At 38.8% G+C, this 24,573-nt stretch overlaps 1 protein-coding gene across 8 annotated transcripts in view; it reads right to left on the bottom strand.

Annotated features, from left to right (window-relative positions):
* sbf1 (SET binding factor 1) overlaps window positions 1–24,573 on the bottom strand; it is a 43,573-nt gene that overhangs the window by 16,770 nt on the left and 2,230 nt on the right. For 2 of the 8 annotated variants that reach the window (XM_057022122.1, XM_057022120.1), the window contains exons 2-15: window positions 15,585–15,670; window positions 14,747–14,884; window positions 13,093–13,215; window positions 12,728–12,838; window positions 11,738–11,815; window positions 10,140–10,169; window positions 5,462–5,567; window positions 4,799–4,931; window positions 4,574–4,682; window positions 4,278–4,391; window positions 1,444–1,518; window positions 1,099–1,224; window positions 907–1,035; window positions 633–731 (exon numbers count right to left, since the gene is read on the bottom strand). In XM_057022122.1, the coding sequence (XP_056878102.1) occupies window positions 633–731; window positions 907–1,035; window positions 1,099–1,224; window positions 1,444–1,518; window positions 4,278–4,391; window positions 4,574–4,682; window positions 4,799–4,931; window positions 5,462–5,567; window positions 10,140–10,169; window positions 11,738–11,815; window positions 12,728–12,838; window positions 13,093–13,215; window positions 14,747–14,884; window positions 15,585–15,670 (1,457 nt within the window). The remainder of the gene's footprint in view (window positions 1–632; window positions 732–906; window positions 1,036–1,098; window positions 1,225–1,443; window positions 1,519–4,277; window positions 4,392–4,573; window positions 4,683–4,798; window positions 4,932–5,461; window positions 5,568–10,139; window positions 10,170–11,737; window positions 11,816–12,727; window positions 12,839–13,092; window positions 13,216–14,746; window positions 14,885–15,584; window positions 15,671–24,573) is intronic. The other 6 variants (XM_057022127.1, XM_057022126.1, XM_057022121.1 and 3 more) reach the window with 5 other exon arrangements.

Below are 24,573 nucleotides of genomic sequence, written 5' to 3' on the forward strand. Positions count from 1 at the left end.
GCCACCGCGATGAAAATAGAAGATTTTAGAGGTGGGCCATCGGAGGTTTTTAGATTGTTCATTGTTTGAGTAAAAAAGCATAAACAACGTAATTTGTGTGGAGCTGATACAATCGTATATTTCAAGGTAGCTGCATTACAGACACCGTTAGAAAAAAAAAGCATTTACCGCTACAATATATTTGTTTATGTTGCTAAGTGGATTAAATTAAAAGTTAAAAAATCCTGATGTGATAAAAATTGGATTTAAGGTCTCTGTATAAACATACAAGTGAAAAGAGTGGCTGTTGTTTCTTACCTGTTTGTCTGTCACTCGTTGTCAGTGACTCGTCTCTTACGGTAATAAAAACATATACCAGTACTGAATGTTTTCGATCTAATTTTTCATATTACTACGTGGGATACACGCGGCTTAAAATCCGGTACGGCTTGTATAAGTACAAAATTGATTTTCTTTCTAAAATTAGATTATGCGGCTTTTAATCAGGTGCGCTCTGTAGTCCAGAAATTACGGTATTTAAACCACAGGAGTGTGACAGGTTTGGAAACTCTGAAAATAGTGGAATGACAAACTATGCCAAAAGGTGAACAATGACCTGACTGACATGACAGAAAGTAAGTTCAACAACATACATTTTTGAAGAGCTGTTCTGCCAACTCTTTCACGTGATTAAATACTTTCTGCGGAGAGGTTTCTTCCTGTCGTATGCGTTCCACATGATTGGCTACCAGCTGTGGGAAAACATGACAAAAACAATATTTCATATTCATATAAAATGTAAAGACTTGATGTTTTTATTTCTATGTGGAATTGATGGTTGCATAAAAACTCCTACTGTAAGATTTCCAGAACTGGACAGTTAGAGTGTTACAGTATATGGAATGGCTTTTGACCCATTAAACTTACATCATCAAACAGATCAATGGCTCTGTAGGGAGGCCCTCTCTCTGACACAAAGTCTGCAAATGCCATCCCATCCAACACCTTAATGAGAAAGTCATCTTCTGACAGTGACCTCTGACCCAGAAAGGCAGCCTGTGGACACAAATTTAGTTTTGAGATATTGTGTGCCCACACATATATGCATTATGACCATACCTTATGGAAGCGAATCACAGGCTCTGGGTGAATGCGAATAATATGTAAACACCAGCGGTAGCCTTGGAAGAGACGAGCAAACAACCACAGGAAAACACCACGGATCTCTTTATCCTGCAAAAAAGACTAATCAGGTTTAAAACCAAGTGCATACACATGATAAGACATTCACAAAAAGAAAGAATAATGACTTCTTTTTTTTTTTTAATGGCATGGCATCCCCTTTCATGAGTGTAAAATATGTCAGTGTGCCAAATTTACAAGCTTCAAATAGAAATATAAGTACATTATTTAGATTTAGACAGGACCTTAAATGTTATTATTCCCTTAATATAAATTTCTTACCTGAATTTTGAGTGCAGATGGTTGTGTAGAGGGTGGAAACGCATGGTCAGCTACTTCCAGCTCTGGATCTAAAACCTACAACAAACATGAAGCAAACAATGATGACAGCATAGTGATGACCCCCAGCCAAGCACCTGTTCTAATTTGGATTAGCTATAAATGCAATTTTCATTATGGTTTTTAAAAAAGTTCTTAATATGAAAATAAAAGTAATACACTCCTATTTAAACAAATTTCAGTAATGCATTTTATACACACAATTTTTACAGTATTTTCTACAGTTATGAAATTCTGAAAATCTCAAACATTTCTGGAAGAAACACATTATACATGTAACAATAATCAATAATTACTTTAACCCAGTACTTTTAATTACGGTACTTAGTGATTCACACAAGATATTTGGGAACATATTGTAATCCTTAACTACCTGTTATACATTAACAGTTTGTTGCAGCAAGAATGGAAATTTGATGGATACATTGCCCAAAGCTATCTGTTGATTCTAATGATGCATCATGCTACCTGGAATTACAGGAAGACAACCTGCATTTTATTTTAAAAAGCAACTGTGGCAAGGGAATACTTCATTTTAACCAGAAGAAACCTTGAGATCCTTATTCCTGATGTTGCTGTCAAGGGACTGCCATATGCATCAATACAGCCATTTTGACCACCAACACAATGTTTGGCTAGTTCACCATCATCTGTTTGTCTATATCTGAAGTCCAAAGTATCCTTGCTTGGTCATTCTCCACCACCTTTGGAGGTGTGTCGCACTTTGACCTTGGAGTTTCCAGTCCAAATTTGGTACTGATGGTCCTGTAGACTATGCTATTCTGTGTACACATTGTGTGTGTTAGATCCTGCTTCGATTGTTCTTTTACTCATAGTCTGTTCGTGTGCTGCCACGATCAGTGCTTCTGTGCTGTCTTTTAGTCTAGCATTTCCAGCCATTGGTAGGATTACCTCGTCCTTGACCTCCCTCATTTTGCTTCTTGTTCACCCTCTGGATGATGGATTGGGGTGGAGCCCTCCATGCATTGTGAGGAGCTATCTCTTTATGTCAGTGGCTTCTATCTTTACCTTTGGCCATTTTATTATACTATTGTGGTGACTGGCAGGGCATAGGTGTTTGTGACTTTGTTCTTGCATGCAATGTTGATCTATGGAATTTCTAGGGTTTACAGAGAATTTTCAGAAAAAAGACAAAAATTCCATGTTGTTCTTAGAGGTTAGAGTGGAAGACTGGGTTGAGATGATAGAAAGGCAACAGCAAATCAAGTATTCAATCATTACAATGAAGGAATGCACACTTCCCACTCTGAATGCACAACACTTCAAACCCTGATGAAGACCACACCGGGTGCCACCCATGTCAGCTAGGAGCAGGAAAGTGATGCTATGCGAACTGGCTCACAAAAATTGGACAGTAGTAGACTGGAAAAACGTTGCCTGGGTTTTGATATGTCAGACTGTTGATGCAGATGGTAGTATCAGAATTTAGAGTAAACAACATGCAAGCGTGGAGCCATTCTTGTACCAAACAGTAGTGCTGGTGTAATAGTGTAGGGGATATTTTCCTGGCACACTTTGGGACCCTAACTGAATATGTTACTGAACTTGTCCATCCTTATATAACCACAGTGGACTGTCTTCTGATGGCTACTTCCAGCAGGATAATGCACCATGTCAAAAAGCTCAGATCATCTCAAACTGGTATTCTGAACCTGACAATGAGGTCACTGTTCTCCAATGGCCACCACAGCAAATGACACATGATGCATGCATGACACTATCATGTCAACACGGACCACTGAGAAATTATACCACCACCTTGTTGAATCTATGGCAAAACTAGGTTTTGACTAATCTAATCAAAACCTTTAACTAGCAGCCGTACCTAATAAAGTGGTCAGTGAGTGTATATTACAAATTTGAAAATAATTTTGACAGTCAACGTCTCAGTGAGCCTGCGAGGCAGACTCCTTACAGCTATCAACCCTGTTGTCTGCAGTTCTATTATTTTGTTTACTTCCAATGATGGCTGAAGAGAAACTATCTGAAGTCCACAACAAGCTGATAATGCATTATTTAAGAACAGATTAATTAATCAATTTTGGAATGGCTATTAATGCACATCATGTGCAACAATTGGGTGTTTATTACTCTGAGTCCTATGTGAGTGTCAGTCAAATGAGTCAAATTTTCTTTATCAGATGTTGCACGTGTCTGTAAGCACTTATGAGTTTACGAAGCAAAACAGCAAAGTCCCAGTAGGAAGTAGGAAAAGGGTATTCATTAATATGATGGAAGAAGGAAACTAAATAGTCACTTGTTTCCAGAAAGACAGATTTTCTCAGAAGAGGATGCTATGTTATTAGAATTACGCAGTCCCTGATATGCTGATATGGATTTTACTGGGGATATAAAATGTAACTACATCCTTGATTAAATGACAGGTTTTATTGTATTTTTTTATATTTACTGTAAAACAGCAACCTATGATTATATGGAGGCTGTATCTCAACAGACAGACAGTTGTATATTTTGACTGGGCTGTGTCATTACAGGAACTCTGGAGCATGATTTGATAATGGATACAATTCCTTAAAAAATTGTAGACCTGATGGTGGGGCAATCCTTAAGGCCTTGTCAGAGCATTGGTGAAGGTGCAGCGGGACACCAAACCATTCAAGGAAAGCCACACAAAGACAAGGAGAGCTTAACTAATTCAAGACAGAGCTGTAGCTTGCAGTCAATGATTTCTAGGTATTAGGTCAAACCAATATACCACTGTATTACCCAAAGATAGGATTGGATGCAGTTCTTACCATTGACAGAGCAGTCTGGGTCTGCTGTAGGAGGGGTTCAGGCAACAGGGAAATGTGGACACACTCAGGGATGGTCACTGTGCCACCATCTAGGTCAGCAATGATCACATCCAACTGAAAATGTAGAAAAACATATTTCACCTCCGCATAAAAGAACAATGACATATAAGATACATACTCTGACAAATAATGCTGCATATCTCAGGAAACTATATAAAATAATCAAATGCAATGTTGCCCACCCTGACCCAGCAAAGTGTGCTGCTTAATAATTTTGCATATGATGATAAACCCACCAGTTCTTGTGTCTCCGAACGGAAGAAAGAATTCACACCAATAATGAAGGGGGTGGGACTGCTCAGGACTTCTAAAAGCTTTCCAGGCAGGATGGGAACATAGGTGAAGCTGGAAGGACAACAGAGAAAATGTGATACATGTGTTTATGGCTTTAGCCCACTGTAGTGAAAATTGTAATAAAACAGTCGAATAAAACAGTGCAGACATGATGAGCAGAAACATACCTGTATTTGAGGGGAAACATAATGGCTAGAAGCCCTCGACAGGCATCTGACAGTCTCTGGTAGCTGCTGGACAAGAAGAGGATCTTATGCTCCGTCAGGGCAGCACAGAACAGGTACAATACGTTCACTATACCTAAGGGAGAAAGATGCATGTTAAATATCAGCGAGAAGAGGAAAACACTAAAGGCATTTACTGAGGATTTATTTTTTGTATTACTGACAGGGATCATTTCTGTTTTCCAAAAAGGTTATTAAAAATATTTTGTTTTTCTAAATTGTCCACAGAAGTCTAGGAAATATATAATCAATTCAGAGTTGACTCTACTGTTTCACTGTGAAAATGTGTCAATTTTATTTTTTATTTTTTTTTAAAAAGGTCATATTAGGACCTAAACACTACAAAGTCTTAAATAAGGTATTTGTCTGATTTGGTTAAACAACATTTTCCTGAAATAAAACTGTCAGTTTGGAAGCAGAAAACTCTACCAAGTATTTTCTCAAATGTGCAGATGACTATTGACTGACTTTGTCATAACTGGTAAATCAACATATTGTCATCTATTTACACCTTTTCTTGGGAAATTTGCCACATTTATTAACTCAACCCCCCCTTCCCAAAAAAAAAACACTTCATGGAAGGAATAGGGACGATAGTATACTGACCAAGCTGTTTGAAGAGCTGAGCCACACTGCTGCCACTGACTGGAAGTGAATCGTCAGTAGGGGTTTGGATCACCTGCCGATCCCCAGCACCCAAGGTTATCGTCCTCTATATTTTGAAAAGAAAGAGAAAAGCACTGGTGATCCTCAGAAAATCTGGCGAAACAGCAGGGTTTTAATCAGCAGCATTTGTCCGGAGAGCAGCGCGAGTCAGAGACAGCCACATGAAGAGTCCGAGAAGCTTAGCAGGTACAGTGGGACGTCAACTTACGAACGTCCCTGCATGCGTAATTTTCAGGTTACGAAACGTCTCAATGGGAAAATATTTCCTCTTGTTACGAAAGAAATTCAGGATACGAAAGGAAAAAAATACTCTACCGCTGCTACTGGCAACTCGCGGAGTTTAGCGAACTTAAACATGCTTGTAGCTGCGTCATATGTACAAGTTTATGTGTATCCCAGTGTCGCCTTCGTTTAACTTTAATGTAAGATTAGCCTGTAATAAAGTTTATTTTGTTCCTGGAGAAGCCTTGCACTGAATTTCTACATTTATTGTGCGGTAATCTAATTGTAACATGTATTTGTTACATGTTTTGATGCATTTTTATGGTTTATAAAAAAAATTATGTCCGAATTTTTGGGGGCTTGGAACGGATTAGGGCATTTACATGGAAAACACATCTCTACTTACGTAATTTTCAGGTTACGAAACAACTTCCAGAACCAATTAATTTCGTAAGTAGAGGTCCCACTGTACATGACAAATTAAAACAAGCCATTCTCACTAGTCAGGACATGATCGGAGCAGAGCAAGACTCCATGCCAATGACTGTAAAACAAAACCGGCACCATCATGTTGTGCTTTCAGATAATTCCCAACATGAATAGGAGGTTATCATGCATAATCCATTTTCCACTGTGCACAATTTGAAGCATGATGAGAGTAAGAATTATGATTAGATTCATTTAAGATGTAGTAAAACATTTTTATAATCTGATGTTGTGACAATTGCAACAATTTATCTTTTCATTATGTGATTTTAAAAGAAAACACAAAATTGTTCTATACTCTGTCTAATCTGGCAATGTGGTACGCATAACCAAACTAAGATACACCTAAAATTCAAGTCTGCAACAGGCAAAACAACCAATAAAATGTATGTGCGTATTATTATGGTATTTCTTTTTAATGTTGTAGACTAAAATGAAATTCAGGAACTTTCTTTTTTAATTTGAATTTGTACAAAGTAACAGAATAACAATGTAGTACTTGCATCAGAAGTTGATTTACAGATTTATTGTCATGCTCTCTATAACAGCAGTAACCACGCCAGTGAACATATGGCAAGCTTATGGCAGATCAATACCGCGATCCAACATCTGATCAAGTAACATCCGTTCATTAGATTTAGTTTTGACAAGATGGAAGGGCATGTTATAAACATGAACTTCTCAGTTTGCATGTTATGTGTGTATGTGTCACTAAACTTAACTAAACTGACTAAAATATTCTGCTGATTCTAACGTGCTGTACCTCTAGGTTCCTCTATATTACTCACACACACACACACACACACACACACACACACACACACACACATATGTATATAAAATCTCTTCCTCGCCCTCCTGAGCGGTGCCTCCTTCCTTCAGACTCGGGTCCTCTACCAGAGGCCTGGGAGTCTGAGGGTTCTCCACAGGATCTTAGCTGTTCCTAGGACTGCGCTCTTCTGGACAGAGATCTCTGATGTGGTTCCTGCTATCTGTTGGAGCCATCTACTAAGGTTGGGTGTTACTGCCCCTAGTGTCCCAATCACTACTGGGACCACTGTTGTCTTCATGCCCCACATTCTCTCTATCTCCTCCTTCAGCCCTTGGTACTTCTCCAGCTTCTCGTGGACCTTCTTCCTGATGTTGCTATCACCTGGGATTGCTACATCTATCACCACCACTGTCTTCTGGTGTTTATCCACCACCACAATGTCAGGCTGGTTGGCCACCACCATCTTGTCAGTCTGGATCTGGAAGTCCCACAGGATCTTGACCTGCTTGTTCTCCAGCACTTTCGGGGGTGTCTCCCACCTGGACCATGTCCAGTCCATACTTAGTGCAGATGTTCCTGTACACTATGCCAGCCACCTGGTTATGCCGTTCCATGTATGCCTTGCCTGCTAAAATCTTGCACCCTGCTGTGATGTGCTGGGGCACATGTCTCAGGGGCATCTCCACACAGTCTGCATCTGGGGTCTTGTCTGGTATCGTAGACCCTGGCCTCTATTTCTCTGGTGCTCAGGGCCTGTTCTTGTGCAGCCATGAGTAGTGCCTCTATGCTGTCTTTCAGTCCGGCCTTTGTCAGCCACTGGTATGTTTTCTCGATATCAGCCACTTTCTCAATTTGTCGGTGGTATATTCCATGCAGAGGCTTGTCCTTCCATGATAGCCCCTCAGGTTCCTCCTCTTTGGTGGGCTTTTGTTGCCTGAGGCATTCACTCAGCAGTGGGTCAGTGGGGGCCATCTTCTTGGTGTACTCTCGAAGGCTTGTTGCTTCCTCCTGGACAGTAGTTTGGACACTTACTAGTTCTCGGCCCCCTTCCTTTCGCTTCCTGTACAGCCTCAGGACACTGGACTTAGGGTGAAACCCTCCGTGCATGGTGAGGAGCTTCCTTGTCTTGATGTCATTGGCTTGTATCTCTTCCAGTGGCCAGGGTATTATGCCAGCAGGGTATCTGATTACTGGCAGGGCATAGGTGTTTATGGCCTGGATCTTATGCTTACGATTTAGCTGACTTTTCAGTACCCGTCTTAACCTCTGTAGGTATTTGGCTGTGGCTGACCTCCTAGCTGCCTCCTCATGGTTACCATTTGCCTGTGGGATCCCCAGGTATTTGTAGCTGTCCTGCAGATCTGTGATGTTCCCTTCAGGTAGGTCAACCCCATCAGTTGCGATCACCTTTCCTCTTCTAGATACCATCGGCCCACATTTGTCTAGCCCGAATGACATCCCGATGCCCTTGCTGTAGATCCTAGTGAGGTGAATCAGAGAGTCGATGTCACACTCGTTCTTGGCATACAGCTTGATGTCATCCATGTAGAGGAGGTGGCTGACGGTTGTTCCACTTCGGAAATGGTACCCATAGCCACTGTTGATCTTAGCCGCTATGATGCCTGATAGAAGCTTCTATGTGGTGCTGAGGCAGGTTATGGACCGGTAGTTGGACGGTATTGTGCCCTTCTGGGGGTCCTTCATTATGAGGACTGTCCGGCCTTGGGTTAGCCACTCTGGGTGGTCCCCTGATGTTAGCAGCTGGTTCATTTGTGCTGCCAGGCGTTCATGGAGTGCAGTCAGCTTCTTAAGCCAGTAGGCATGGATCTTATCGGGCCCTGGTGCTGTCCAGCTCTTTATTTTGGACACTCTTGTTTGGATGTCTGCTAAGGTGATGACAACTGAGTCTTGTTCTGGGAGTTGGCTGTGCTCAGTCTATAGGTCTTGCAGCCATTGGGCATAGTGTTGTGCGTTGCCTCTTTCTCCCAGATACTCTTCCAGTATTGTTCCATCTCAGCCCTGGGGGGGTCTGTTGTCATCTTGTTGCCCTGCCATTGAGAGTAGACCTTTGCCGGGTTGGTGGAGAACACCCTGTTTATCGTCATTTCCTCTACTTCTCTTGTGTACCTCTTTAGTCGGGTAGCCAGGGCTGTGAGCCTTTGCTTAGCAGTCTCCAGTGCCTCGGGTATGGACAGTTTGTTGTATTTCTTGGGCCGCTCTGTCCTTGGATTCACGCCTCTACTACTACTTTTGCCTCTAGCCTTCTCCTCCATGGGGCCATTTGCTCCTCATGGCTATTCATGCTCTTCATCTTATAGCCAAGCATCTGTAGGATTACCGTTGCCGCTGCATACATCAGCTGATTGGTCTCAGCGATGGTAGTGGTAGGGATGGTTGACAGTGCCGTGTTCATGTCCTCCAGTAGAGATTTGTGTGTTAACCTTGGCAGGGAGGTAGTTCCCCCAGGACTTCATGATTCTTTCTCTTAGGTCAGCTGCCCTTGTCCCAATTCCGTCTGTCATTGGGGCTTTGTACCCAATCTCGATATCACACTGGCCTGGCATCCTGGCTCCCCCTTGCCGTAGCATATTTGTACCGTGGGTGAGGCACATCTCAGGCAATCTCTAGCTGTGATAGCAGCTTCTTATTGCGGATATTTGAACACTGAGCTAAGAGCTGCTTCTTAGTCAGTGAACATTACATTAAATTATTTGTGTTAATTACAAGATGGACAAAAGGCTGTTCAAGCAAAATTGTGGTTTGGAAACATTAATGATTGTTGGGAGAAAGAGCAAAAGAAATGTCTCAATAATATAGAAGACACATATCATCAATGAAATTTCACAAATGCTAAATCAACTCCAGAGAGGGACATGTCTGCCTGTCTTTGCACCCTCATTGTAGTGTAGTGTTAAATCCGTGAGTTGAAACTTAGTTTTAATCCTCAACACCAGTTTTATATGGTTTGATCAGTTGTGGGTTAATCAGTTGTGAGTTGATCAGTTGTGGGTCACAAAGAGAGTAAACTAAAGAGCATGTTCATTTGATTTCCTGTCAAAAGGAGATGCACTGATTGGCAAGGAAGCTTGGAGCTGATTGGTGGAAAGGGAATAATGAAACAAAGTAAAGCTGGCATACCAAACTTTCTTCTTGCTCTTCTTGACCCGGCTAAAAGGCACACACAAACACATTTGTGCACACCATAGAACAGGACAAATGTTAGAATAGCAATTGGGGCACAGAAGGCCTAAAACCAACAACATGGCAAAAATGTATTGCTGAAAAAAACAATAATAGAATCATCCAAAACCAAGCACCGAAAAGACGCAAGAGGGTCAAAATGTCAAATGCGAAATAATGACATGACATACACGGGCAAAATAAAAAAAAAGGTCACCACTTAGCATACAGCATCAACAAATAGAGAAAAAGAGTGTGACCACAAAGAAATAAATAACTAGGATTGCCCCAATACTAAATATACTGCCAATCTAATCCACAGCTGACTTAAAGTAGGCCAGCATTACATTTATTAATACCAAAGCATGTATGTTTTACAGAGGAATTACACAAAAAAAGCCCACATCCTAGCTGTTCCTTGAAACAATTATATTCAAGAAGTAGGCCTATAACGCAAATAACTGGAGCCATTAGTAGGTAGTGGCCAGATCTACAGTTCTGCTCACTGGTCAGAAAAAAACAGAGACTAAACAAATCATCAGTTTTTAAAATAATGTTCATGCTTAAAATAACTACACAATAAAAACTTTGCAGTTGTGTTCTAACCTGCACTGAGAAGTGCCGCAATCTAGACCCATTTACAGTCTATATCAACAAGAAGCTGCACACACAACATGGCAAAGTACTGCCCCAGATGGTGTACCACCACCATACGGCAAAACCAAATTTGACCTTAAACAATAAATATTTATTAAGGTTCGTTTTTTTAAAGTAAGCTTTGCTTTCTTTTGTGCTAGCATAGCTTGACAACCCTCTGCTAGTCAAGACTTTCTGTCCTTTGCAACCACCTTTGATTACAAACAGTATAAGGCGTTTTTGTTCCTCAGAGCTGATCCGACACTGTTAAAAAGGCTTGTATTCAACCCTATCCGTTATTCTGAATCAGATCGGAACAATATAAATAACATCAATAAAATTCCATGTCGGAAAGGCATTATTTTAAGTTTAAGTTTGCTTTGTATCTCTGTTTTTAGATGTGTCTCAGTGGGTGAGCAGAGCTGCACATTATGCATTACATTACATTATGCATTGTTGTTTGGGCATTGTTGTTTGGGTCGATGTGTGTTAATACTGATTATATGTTTTATAGAGATGCTGTGCTGCCAAAGAGGAGGCCATCTGCCATCCCATATGCTCACCCAGTAACAGAATTAAGACCTGCCAAGCAAGTGGTTTAAATTTGTGGGTTTATGTTTGGTCTCAGAATTAATCAACATGAAATATCATAAATTGTTATACTTGATTATTACATAAATATTGAAAGAGAGGAAAAAGAAAATGAAATACATGAAATTATTTCTGACACCCTGTTTAATCAAAATAGAGATATAATGAGGATGTCAAAAAGAGATAACGCACCGGCAATCACACAATTTGAAGAGATTGTACAAAAGGGCACATACAATAAAGAAAATAACTTTGGTCATTTCGATTAAAATAATCAATAGAACTCAGCAGGTTGTTGATTTGTAGAAGCTGCAGAGTAATAATGTTACCTTGAGACAAGCAAGGAGCCAGTGACAGGCCAGGGCCTGAGGAATCTTTTCTAAACTACAAACTGGGGACTCATTTATCTGTAACAAAGAGGAACCAATGGTACAGTAGAGTGCATATAAAGAAACAAGTGGATAATAGCATCCCAAAACCTCAGAGGGTCCAAATAATTTCAGAAAATAAGCACATATTTGTGTACGAAAAAATAAAAACTTGCAACAGCATCCTTAAAACAATTACTTAATTTAGCTACTTTCATAAATGTAGCCAGACTGATGACAATGAATATATGTAAAAATGTATATGAAAGAAAAATGCAGCAACAAGACACCATTTTAATCCTAATACAGCCATGCTCCACCAACAGGTTAAAATAATCGATCTTTAAAAAGTATTAAAAAGGTATTTCTGAGAAGATATGTTATATTAAATGAATTTCATATGTTTGTAATTGATAATATTAGTAATTTCATTACTGTAAAACATTTTTGATAACTAGTTCAAAAGTGTAAAGCAGTATCAAACCTTGTGTTCCAACAACATTTTACAGGACTGTTTCCCAGTACCAGTAGGTTCACAGCAATTGCTGAAATCGTGCAAAAGTGCCAAGACTAACTGTTATAAGGTGTCTGAGCTCCTCATCCAAAAAAACACTTCAAATATCTGCTTTACAACCAAGTCTGTGACTAAATTACTGCTGCATTAAGCAAACATAGATGAATGTTGAGCAGCGCAACCTGTTAAACCTTGCTCTCTATGCTAAAAGCAGTGTTAGGGATGTCTATACATGGAACTCAATAGGATTATTGCTTGACAAAGCAGACGAACAAAAGCAATGATCACAAAAACAAAGCCATCAAAATGCAAAAGAAGTGAGAGTGAAGAATGAATTCAGGGTATAGAAAAGAGCCTTCAAGCTTAAGTGTCCAGCCAGTAAAATTACTTTGTAGATACAGGTATCTGTGCTACAGAACAAAATGGTTATGAATTACCTGAGAGCCTCCAGCAATGGGGATGACACAAGTGAGGAGATTCCCAATCACTGTTTCCAAAGGGACAGGCAGACCATCTATATGGACGGTGTAGATCAGGCTCAAGCAGTTCTATTCAATCAAACAGGATCCCAAGGTCACAGACTAGAACAAGGAAATTTCCTGACATACTGTCAATAAGAGTCAGAATATAAGTCATTCTGTGACAACAAATCGAGGAAGTGAAACTAACATTTCTACAGCTTCCAAATGAAGCTTGGCCCAGGTTAATAGAACTGAGCTCTGCTGAGGTCAGACATATAAAATGAGTTCTCCTATATAATACAAGAACTGTGATTTATAATTGGGAGGGTTGAGCAATGCACCTTAAAAACCTCATTGTGATCCAGGCGGGACACAAGCACCAAGCTTTTAGGTGCAAACACCTGGGCTGCCAGAACAACGGTTGGCTCCTCATCTGCTTCGTCCGTCTCATTGGCCTCTGCTTTCTGTAGTTGAAAATGAGGAGGAAAGAAACAGAGGCATGCTTTCAGCTTCCTTAATATATGAACTTGTGATCTGTACTTATACATTTATTATAGGCTTGATTTGTATATATCCCACTGCTGCTGTACAACCATTGTACGTTGTATTTGCTGTACATACATATATAACACACATGTACTCCATTTTTATACCAGTACATATTGTTCATATTAAGACCTATCTGTCTATCAATATGAATAGATATATTTTTATGGGGTTGTGGAACGACCCAAGATGTAAAAAAAAGTATTTGTGAGAGTGAAAAAATCAGAAATTTTAAATTGAAAGTGCAATAAAAGAGGAAATGGCTGTTACTTGGACAAATATAGAATCAGGGTCAACAATGTGTGATTGTGGTCTCAACTTATGTGTGACAGTGCAGCAAATATAAATGACCATTCATGGAAATGTGCTAACTGCGAATATGCTTTAATATCCACCTCAGAATTTATATGTTTGACTGGCCTCGGACTCCAATAATTACTTGTGTTAAAGTAGATAGTAGATCCTAGATACATTCAAGGAAGCAGCCCCTGGACTAGGTTGGGCAGATGTTTGTGAGTATGTACATATTTGTAATGTTCCAAGACCTACAAAAACATATCTTGGGGATGTGTTGTAAAGAAGCTCTGTAGCGCCGCACACAAATTTACGTAGAAGCAGTCCCAAAGTCATGTTTGATTGGCACTTCTCTGATGGGTGTGGGGGCAGGAGGGCCTGATCAATGCTGTTTGCAGCTTTAATCTTGATACTGTGTTGGGTCAAAGTGCAAACACATTTTTTTTAATGATTCAGTTACTGCACATTGAAAATTAAGTTATTAATGTATAAATATAGGACTAAAATAGCATCTTAATAGTGAATGAAGAAAAATTATAGAGATAATTCAGCACTTGATATGGTCGTGGCTACAGATATATATCAATTTGTTAGATTTTGTTTATTCATTAGATTTTGGGTGGCATATTGTTACGTGTCAGGGGAGTTGTTGGTGTTTCTTTTAAGATGCCCCGTTTTTTGACTTTTGCTTTGGCACAGACCCATTTGTTCCACCTCTCCCTCCACTCCTGATATATGCACGTATTTCCTGTTAAGAAATAAAGCACTATCTTGACAGGCTGTATCAGTCTTTCCCTGGTGGTTTGTTAGTCTTTACATTAACCCCCCGTTAAGGCTTGAATGTAACACATATCTTTATACATCATAATCAACAAATCACAAATAATAGTGAGAATATGTGTGTTTCTCCATTTCACCATTCTGCTAATAAGGGGCTAATAAGTGGCAAAAAGGAACAGTAATTAGCACTGTACCCTCCCAAGAAGAAGGTCAAGGGTGCTATTGTGTGTTTTCATGTCTAGGTGGACTTTCTCCGGGTACTTCAGCTTCCTCTCAAAGTCTAAAGGCATGCATTTTGGAAACAGGCGAATTGGCCGAACTAAAGTGGGCCAATTACAGTATAAAAATAAAGACAATGAAGATAACTGATCAAACCTGTGAGATGTCCAAGCCTTCCCAAAATGTAAAACAGGAACAATAGTGACGCTCCGAGTTGATGTCAGTCAAAACAGCTACGAAGAAGGAAGCAGGCTGCTGCTCAGGAACCAAGCCCCAACCACTGGGCTGACAAAACTAGAGGAGGAAAAGCTCATTTTTAATTCATATTGGTACTCAATCAATAAACAATGACACATCAATTGGAATTAAGCAGTAACTGATGTTGAAAATACATTAATATTTACGCCTTTTGTATTCACTAAAACTAATAACATTTTGTAGACAATGATGCAATCATTGTTTTTTGTAGTTAGGATTAAAGAAGATTTTATTGACTTGATTTTTGTACAGAGACACATGAAAGATAGCTTCATGTAATGTATACAAATTGACACAATCAGAAACATTTTAGCATGCTTTTAAGTGCCACATGAGGCCCAGAAGTTTGACTATAACTAAACATGTTAAGAAAAAAATAGTAAAACACCTGGCTGTTTCTATTATAAATGGTATTAATATTTAATATTTATACAAAGCATACAGCATTCTGAAGAAAACAAATAAATGGTTAAAACAACTTAAAGCTATTTAAATTACCTTTCAAGTGTGTTGATAGGCAATCCTTCCTTAATCTCTAACTCAGTGATCTGCATGGGTTGTGATAGTAATCTGACTTTGTCCTCTTAAAAATTATAAGTGCTGTGTTCTTGTATCTCAAAAGCACAAAAGTAGCCTTTTTGTCCTCAGTGATAACTGTACATGAATGTATCATTAAATGAAAATATGTAGTGTGTTCCACTTTAGCCTCCAATTTACACAGGAACATAAGACTTACAAGCTCTACGCCTTGTGGGAATGGACTGTCCTCCCAGTCTTTCTCAGGAAACCGCTGAAGAATGCGACCTTGACCCTCACCCTCCACTGCAGAGACAGAAAAACACATAGACCAGGTCAAGCTGTTTGTATTTGTACATACACAAGATTGATCATATTTTAAAAAGAGGGTGTTTTGTAACATTGGGACAGCAAACTTCTCAATTACCTTTGAAACGATTAAGAAATGCATCACAAGCTAAGACTATTCATGGCTCAACTTAGTGGATATCCCCAACTGGTTTTCTGCTTGTCAACTGTGTATTAACTATGCTAAATGTAGGAGTTAAAAGTTTATTTGATGCTGGTTATTGAGGAGATTTCTCCATTGTTCAGTACTGAGTATATCAGTAGTACAATGACAAAGCAGAAGAACTTCACCACCAGAAGCTCATCTTCCTGCATACAGGAACACACAAATTTGCACCCAGTCACTTAAAATGTAGATTTGTCTGGACCTGGGGCTTAAACCAAGAACCCTCTGGTTCTTCACCCAATCCCCAACACTGGGGACTGGGTGAGGAAATTATTTGGGAAAATAATTTTTCCAAATATTACATGCTAATGAGTTTTACATTTTAATTATCTGGCCTTTAAATACAGGAAAGTTCCATTTCTATGACACAGCACAATGTAAGGAGATCCAAAATATCCTTGTTGGTGGCAGCAGCCACCACCAAATTCCTTAATGCTATCAGATCACAGGCTGACTACTTTCAATCAAAATTCAATTCCCTTCAAGATCTGTCATTCCTGTCATATGTAACTGCAGTTGTACAAGACCACCAGTAGTGGTAGTGGCGCTGTTTTGAAATGAGCGCCAGCTAAACTGTCAAAGCATTGATTGTATATTTACTGTAACAAAATACCACCTATAAATCCACACAAAGAAGAGGAGGATTCATTGTAACAAATGGATGGCAACAAGTGAACAAAAAGGGTTTGTGTGGTGTTTGTTTCACACGTCCAATTCCTTGAAAAATGTTACATTCTGCATGAATTCATTATTGTTAGTATTAGTTAATATTTTTTGCAGGTGTGGAAATTCCAAAGATCAGCAATTTTTATTTTACAAAACAAGTGTCAAACTGAGGATAATCATGCGATCATTCTTTTTTTGGCAGTCACTTCAAAGTCCTAATACAGATACAGATGTGGTTGTAAGCTATAGAGTATGAATAGTAGATTAAGTGTTTCTTTGTAACTAAAGCCAAGGCCAGAGTATAACTTGACCCGCATGGCATTTCTTAGGAGCCGTTATGGAGCCATGCATTGGCCGTTAAAGTCTCAAAATGTCAACTTTCTCTCAACATCATATTTTGACTTTATTCTCAATATTGTATTTTGACTTTATTCTTCAAATTTTCAATGTTCTCAAAGTGTAAAAAAAAAATCTTCTCACTCATTTTTTTCTCTAATAGTCTTTTTTAAGTCTCAAAAACAGAGCCATTAGATTTGAAACCCATATTATATGCATTATATAAACTACATTTTTACTAACTGACATTCATTCACCAGTGAATTTCCACAGAAAGAGTCATATTTTCCATCCTCGAGTGCCCCAGCAGTGCAGCAAAATAGTCTATGGTTGCTAGGGCAAATTACGGTAAGAAATATACAGTATGGCCAAACACAATTTTATGGTTTTGGAGCAGTGAAAATATTGTCCTTGCAACAGAAAATTTCTGCAAAAATCTTGCGGGAGCAGTCAGTGAATCCATTGGCTTCCACTTAATTTGGTGAGATCTTTATTTACCGGTATGTACTTGTTCGCAAGAAGGACGACGGAAGAGAAAATCTGTGTTACAGAGCCCTGACCAGCATGACCTTATCATCACCAGCAGACCTAAAGCGTGGCTGTTGATTTAAATTCTGAAAAATGGATTGTGCAGGGAAATGTACAGTCACATCAGCCCTAAAAAAAAAATATTTCTCCCCAGCTGCCAATGATTGACTTATTTCGCCCATACTGTTGGTCACATTGTCTCTTCTAATAGTCAGACAGGGAGAGGCTTTCCATTTGAAAATCTTTCAGTTAAAATGATTCAAATGATTGTTCCACACTCCATGCACTAACCACAAACACTAAATACACACTGCACGCACTTTACATAAGGAATAAAAGAAGTAAGTAAGTTGTCAGTTCATCGTTGGGCCCTACACTGTATACTGTGCCATGTAAATTGTCAGAAATCAGGTTCAGTCTAATGGGTCTAAATAAGATAAACATGTCAGCGAGGATAAGCTATAAATAATTTACTGTCCACTGAGGAAGACCAACTTGCACCCAAGTTATCACTAGATTAATGATGGACAGACACAATGAAATGCAGGAAATACATTATAATACAAGTGGAACCTCAAGAACACGACGTAAACAGGACTTCCCCTTGTCATCCTTTCCCAGCTCAACAGGAAACATGATAATCTGACAACTTCATGCATCTTTCTGGATACTTAATATTTTAACTCAGCAAAATCTCATATTTCTTTTGTCCCTTGACCCCAAAACCACATTTTATTCAGTTGCAAAAAAATGAATTCATGTTAATAGAACAAAATATAACAAATCATCAGCTTGTACATTTGTCATATCCACACAAAAAAACAGTTGTTGATGGGGGGGGTGCATACATATTGAGAAAAATGCACAAGGACAATCTTTTCTGTATGTCTGACTGCATTGTAAATATTACTTTACTTTTCAACACAAATTAAGTCAATTACACTATAACACTAACTCATATAAAAATTATATTTATGAGCAAATCAACAGACAATATATATTGACATGTTCAAATGTGTTTCCAGTCTAACGTTTCTGATGTATACTATACTACACTATACTAATGGTTTGAAAATGGTAAATGGTAGACTTACATTAACTGTAAACAAAGTCGTAGATTCTTTTTTTTTATTATTTAAATTTGCCAATCAAAAGGATTCCAAAAACCTCTTCTTCTTTTGTAATTATTTCAGAATTGTTAATGCAGGCACCTATACAGTGTAGATCATGGAGGATCTCTGGAATTAAAATCTTTTCCATCCGTCACATACCAACTGATTTAAACATATTTATTTTGCAAAAGTAATTAAGACCATTTAAAATAGTATAGATAACAATAGACAATTTTAAGTTAAAAGTTATGTAAATCAGATTTATAATCACTTTAAGATAAATATAAATGTTGAGTTGTAATTGCATTGGCTGCCTGTGCCTACCTAACGACTATTGTTGGACAAATGTTCAAAGGAAAATCTGCATTCTGTACTAGGGAAGATTAAGTTGGACAGAAGAAAAATGGCTATCTGTTTTCAGTCAGTTATACATGATATTATATGGGGATACACCGATCCACATTTTTTTCACTTCCCATCAGATCCCAATACCCAAATTTGGATATGTGGATAAATACAGTTGTATCGGAACTCTTTGGGATTACTTGGATTTCTGCATAAACTGATCATAAAATATGTTCTGATCTTCATGACTTCATCAAAGTCACATCCCTAGACAAACACAGCCTGCTTAAAGTAATAGTGCAGAAAAAATAAGTTTTCATGTTTTCATTGAAAACAACATGTAAAAATTCACAGTGCAGGGTGGAAAAAGTACGTGAACCCCATGCTAATGACTTCTCCAAGAGCAAATTGCAGCCAACCTGGAGTTCACTTAATATGAGAAAGTTCAGCACTGTTCTTATTCTCCCTTGGTATGGTGGTCCTGTGAAGATGACTGTGAGCACTACTGGCAAAATATTTTGTGGACAGATTAAACCAAAATGGAGTTGTTTGGAAGGAACACACAACATTACGTGTGGAGAAAAAAGCACACAACATCAAATCCTCATCCCAACTGTGAAATTTGGTGGAGGGGCATCATGGTTTGAGGCTGATTTGCTGCCTCAGGGCCTAGAAGGATTGCTGTAATCGATGGAAAAATGAATTTCCAAGTTTATCAAGACATTTTGCAGGAAAACTTAAGACCATCTGTCTGCAAACTGAAGGTCAACAGAGGATTGGTGTCACAATGGGACAACGACCCAAAGTAAATCAACAACAGAATGGCTTCAACGGAAGAAAATATGCCTTCTGGAGCTGCCCAGTCCTGACCTCAATCTGAGTCCTGAACACAACATGATTGAGATGCTGTTTCATGACCTCAAGAGAGTGATTCACACCAGACATCCCAATAAAAATTGCTGAACTGAAAAAGTTTTGTACAGAGGAATGGTCTAAAATTCTTCCTAACTGTTGTGCAGGTCTGATCTGCATCTACAGGAAATATTTGGTTGAGGTTATTGCTGGCAAATTAGGGTCAACCAGTTATTATATCCAAAGGTTCACATACTTTTTCCACCCTGCACTGTGAATTGTTTACATGTGTTCAATTAAAAACATGAAAACGTATCATGTTTTGTGTAGTATTAGTTTAAGCAGATTGTCCTTGTCTAATGATGTGACTTAGATGAAGATCAGAACATATTTTATGACAAATTTATGCAGAAAACCAAGTAATCCCAAAGGGTTCACATACATTTTTCTTGTAACTGTATGTATGCATGTGTGAGGTCAGAAAAGGATGTCAGATAAACAGGAAATCCTGATGGCAGGGAAAATCTTATCCTGAAAACAAATCCAGACAGCTCTTTTCATGTTTCTGTTCGGTGGCGAAATATTTTGAGTGTTCTTTGACGCATTTTTTGTTTGTTTTTCAAATGTTCGATTAGAATACTGGCTTTGTAAACATTACACGTTGACATCTTGTTTTGCAAAGTTTCAAGTATATACAAAGTGCACACATTGTGTGGAAAAGTTCGATAGCTCTACACCTGCTAAATGCTAGCTTGCTCAATGCTAGCTGTAAAATAGTATCTCCATTCTTTCATCGCTAAAGACACATCTCTGTTCTGGAAATCTATTCAACAGTTTGCAGCCAGTTAGCAGACATGCTGGCAGGAATCATTTGTAGAGTAAATCTCAGCAGACAGAAATTTCTGATGAATTACATTGGTATCGGAAGCCGATACCGACACCGGATCAGATCAGCCCCATCCCTAATAATAATTCTATGTTTCAACATATAGGTACTGTGCATATTGATTTATTTTCTGAACAACCATTTCATGCTGTAACCAGTGGTCACTTTATTATTGTATTGTTAGTCTATAAAAGATGCTTTGGCGATTTTACATGAGCAAGAATTTGTTCAGTCTTAAAAACAAACAAACAAAAGGCAAGCAGATGTAATGGAGAGATGAAAGTCCTGTGTTAAGACTGACACCGGTCAAAATGACGTTATATGCAAAATGTGCTGAAAGCTGGGCGCAGTGAAAGGCAGTACAAAGCTGTTTCACCACTTGCAAAGGGTATGTGGAATATGTAAAACTTTGCAAAATCATCCCCAGGGAAGATTTTAGCTGCAAAGTTCTAGCCAAATAACCTGGTTTTCACAGCACTTTCTGTATGTGAATACACATCATGACACGTTGTACCCCTTGGGGATATGAGTAACTGCTCCCTGGAGCAGTTTGTCTGTCTGAAAACTATACTGACTCAGCCTTTGTACTAGGAGAGGATTTTTTTCACATTCCAGGGAAACCATCAAAGCAGCAAAGAGGAGGGTATCCCTAAATCTCCCTTAAGAAATCACACCATTTTACTTGCCCCAGTTAGGAACATGTGTGCATAGTTCAGTTCAGAAATGAGTGGATAAAAGGATCACTTTATGATAATTTAGGTATACAGTCACATTTGTTGTGTTCTCTCCCGCTTATCCGGGTCTGGGTCGCGGGGGCGGCAGCTTCAGGAGGGATGCCCAGACAGCCGAGCTGAGCCAGAAGGCGAAGCTCTTGATTTACCCGAATGTAGCCAAACTAACACTTGTCAGATATCTATGTTGTGAGTTGATTCATGAGAGCATCTGGATGGAGAGCAGGCCTATAATGCCATCTGTAGATGCACTATATTTCACTTATATTTTGCTGACCTAGAAGTAGAAGAATCACGTTGATTACAGTCTGTTGCATGTGGTAGCAACTGGTAAGAACCTTCAATGGCAAAGTATTTTTGGAACGAGGCAAAGATCACCGCGATGCTGCTCACGGAAGAATTTTGCAAACTCGTCCATCGCTACTGTTGATTTAGCTGTGGCTGCTACCTCACTGTCTAACTTCTTTATGGATTGTTGTGGCATGATGTAAAAGGTCAACCTTGTGGCCCAAGAACAACAAAGTAAAACACCATGCATAATCATAATCATAATCATACGCATAACAAAGGCAAACTGCTTTGTGAACATTATAACAGTAACATAAAAGTCAAGTTGGTCCAACTTTATATAATAAATGCATTATGTTGTTTGGGGTAAGTGCTTCATTTAAAATTGTAAACCTAATCATAGTTGATACCCTGGAGTATGAATTGGCCTAGGCCATAAACGCACCAGTATTATCTATCATAGGTCACCTCAATCCCAGGTAAAGTCTGGACGGTGGGTACACTATGGCCTGTTACCTCAGAAACACATATGTGCACCTTTAAAATGCAGATTGTGGCAGCTATTTCTGGATGCACTGGAATCCACCAGTCATGCGCTGGGGTGAAAGAGGAAATGGTTGCCCACAAGCAGGCGCTACTGACATCACAAACTGCTCTCTCCTACTGCACACTATAGCAATTTATACAACTATTAAACTATTAAATTAATTTAAATTAATTTCTTACGGTGCTGCATGATTATTTTTTGCTTGCATAATGTTGAAAGAAAGAAAGAAAGAAAGAAAGAAAGAAAGAAAGAAAGAAAGAAAGAAAGAAAGAAGAAAGAAAGAAAGAAAGAAAGAAAGAAAGAAAGAAAGACTAATTATTTTGCCTGATCCTGCAAACCAAATACCTAATGATGCATCTTCACAATTTCCAACTAAGAAATTATCAAGTTTTCCATTGTACAGCAAACGACACACAGATGATGTATTCGTATGGCTGTACGCTGTCTTTTTCTTCAGGTAAAACAGTTACGTTCCTATACAAAGTCATAAAAATCACAAAACAAAAAGCTAATCATAAAAATTAAGCTTATTTGGCAGAAGTTAAATCTACACCACAATCAGGTCACCAAACCTGTTGCATATACATTCATCAGTCAATTTTGGCAAAGTCACCATTTGATATAGTAAAACATCTTGACAAATACAAGATGCAAATACAACAGTTTATTCTCCTATGTGTGCTTCTTTGTGTCTGTGCTGGCCTTTAAAATTAGGAATGGCCCCAGGCTGGCTTCAAGATTGTGTATCCGGTGTGTGTACGTGTATAACTGAGTGTGCAGGGGAGGTTGTACCTGAACCAAAGCATCCTGTAGTCCACTGAGGGGCTAATGCAATAACAACACCCACCAACTGCCAGAGTAGCACAGATGGAATGACAATAGAGAACGTGGGTGTGTGGGCGGATGTGCATACATGTTTATTACCAGACTTGAATGGAAACTCAAAGATTGTGCTCATAGAAAAGTTTCAGTTTGCATTTGTACACCAGAAGGGAATCTGCATTATCGGCAGGTGTTCTAAACATAAGTCTCCCTAGTATCCAGTAGCCTGTTTGAAGAAGCAAAGTCTTTATTGTCACTATAAAGCTACAGTAATATATCATTTGGAGCAGGTGAAACAGATGCAGAGTAAGAAGCAGCAGCTAACTAAACTAAACTATAGGTTCTAAACAAGCCTACCTACCTAGAAAGATTTACCAATAGAATGGCATATATTGTGCAAATTTCACTAACAAAAAAGCCAGATCACAGATACAGTGGGACCTCTACTTACGAACGTCTCTACATGCGAATTCTTCAGGTTACGAAGCGTCTCAATGGGAAAATATTTCCTCTTGTTACGAAGGAAATTTCAGGATACGAAGGTCAAAAATACGCTACCGCTGCTACTCGCAGCTCGATGAGTTTAGCAAACACAAACTTGCTTGTAGCTGCTCTGCCATTGGCTATCACCTAGCATTTTCCTGTCATCCCATTGGCTAGGAGGGACGTCAATATGTACAAGTTTGTGTGTATCCCAGCGTCGCCTTCGTTTCACTTTTATTTATTGTGGGTGTTCGTATGTTTTCCATTAGATGGAATTGTTCCCACAAGTGTTAACGTTCGTTGGCAGTAATGACGGCTAATGTAAGATTAGCCTGTAATAAAGTTCATTTTGTTCCTGGAGAAGCCTTGCACTGAATTCCTACATTTATTGTGCGGTAATCTAATTGTAACATGTATTTGTTACATGTTTTGATGCATTTTTATGATTTATAAAAAAACATTATGTACGAATTTTTGGGGGATTGGAACGGATTAGGGCATTTACATGGAAAACGCGTCTCTACTTACATAATTTTCAGGTTACGAAGCAACTTCTGGAATGAATTAAATTCGTAAGTAGAGATCCCACTGTACATTGGTGATGACCAGTGTTGGTATCCTTGCTGATCAATCTGTGTGAACTCTCTAGAGTGATCTCCCAAAAACACTGACTGGATTTTAATTAACAAAAGGTGCATTACAGTAGACCACTCTAGACACTGCTGGAAGCACAAACCCAAAATATGAATACAACACTATATGTAATAACCAACACAAAATATAAATACTTCAACAAAAATAAGATTTTCTGGAAAAAGCACAATATCAATATGAATGCATGTCTACTTCCAATGTTATATGTCAACTTTGCCAGTGATTTGCTATTAGTGCCTCATCCATCCTGTGTTATTTTATCTTATATGTCGCAACCAAATGATGGTTGATCATATTTGATGGTGAACTGCCAAAGTAATAATAGGGTCTACTGTGATGCCATGTCACCAGTGTTTCATGAACTTAGACAAGTGCATAACTCAACTCCAAGAAAGTAAAAGTTAAATGTAGTGCAAACTGCAAAGCTATTAGGCCCATTGCAGTC

This window comes from Takifugu flavidus, chromosome 22 (genome assembly GCF_003711565.1).
Source record: "Takifugu flavidus isolate HTHZ2018 chromosome 22, ASM371156v2, whole genome shotgun sequence".
NCBI lineage: Eukaryota > Metazoa > Chordata > Actinopteri > Tetraodontiformes > Tetraodontidae > Takifugu > Takifugu flavidus.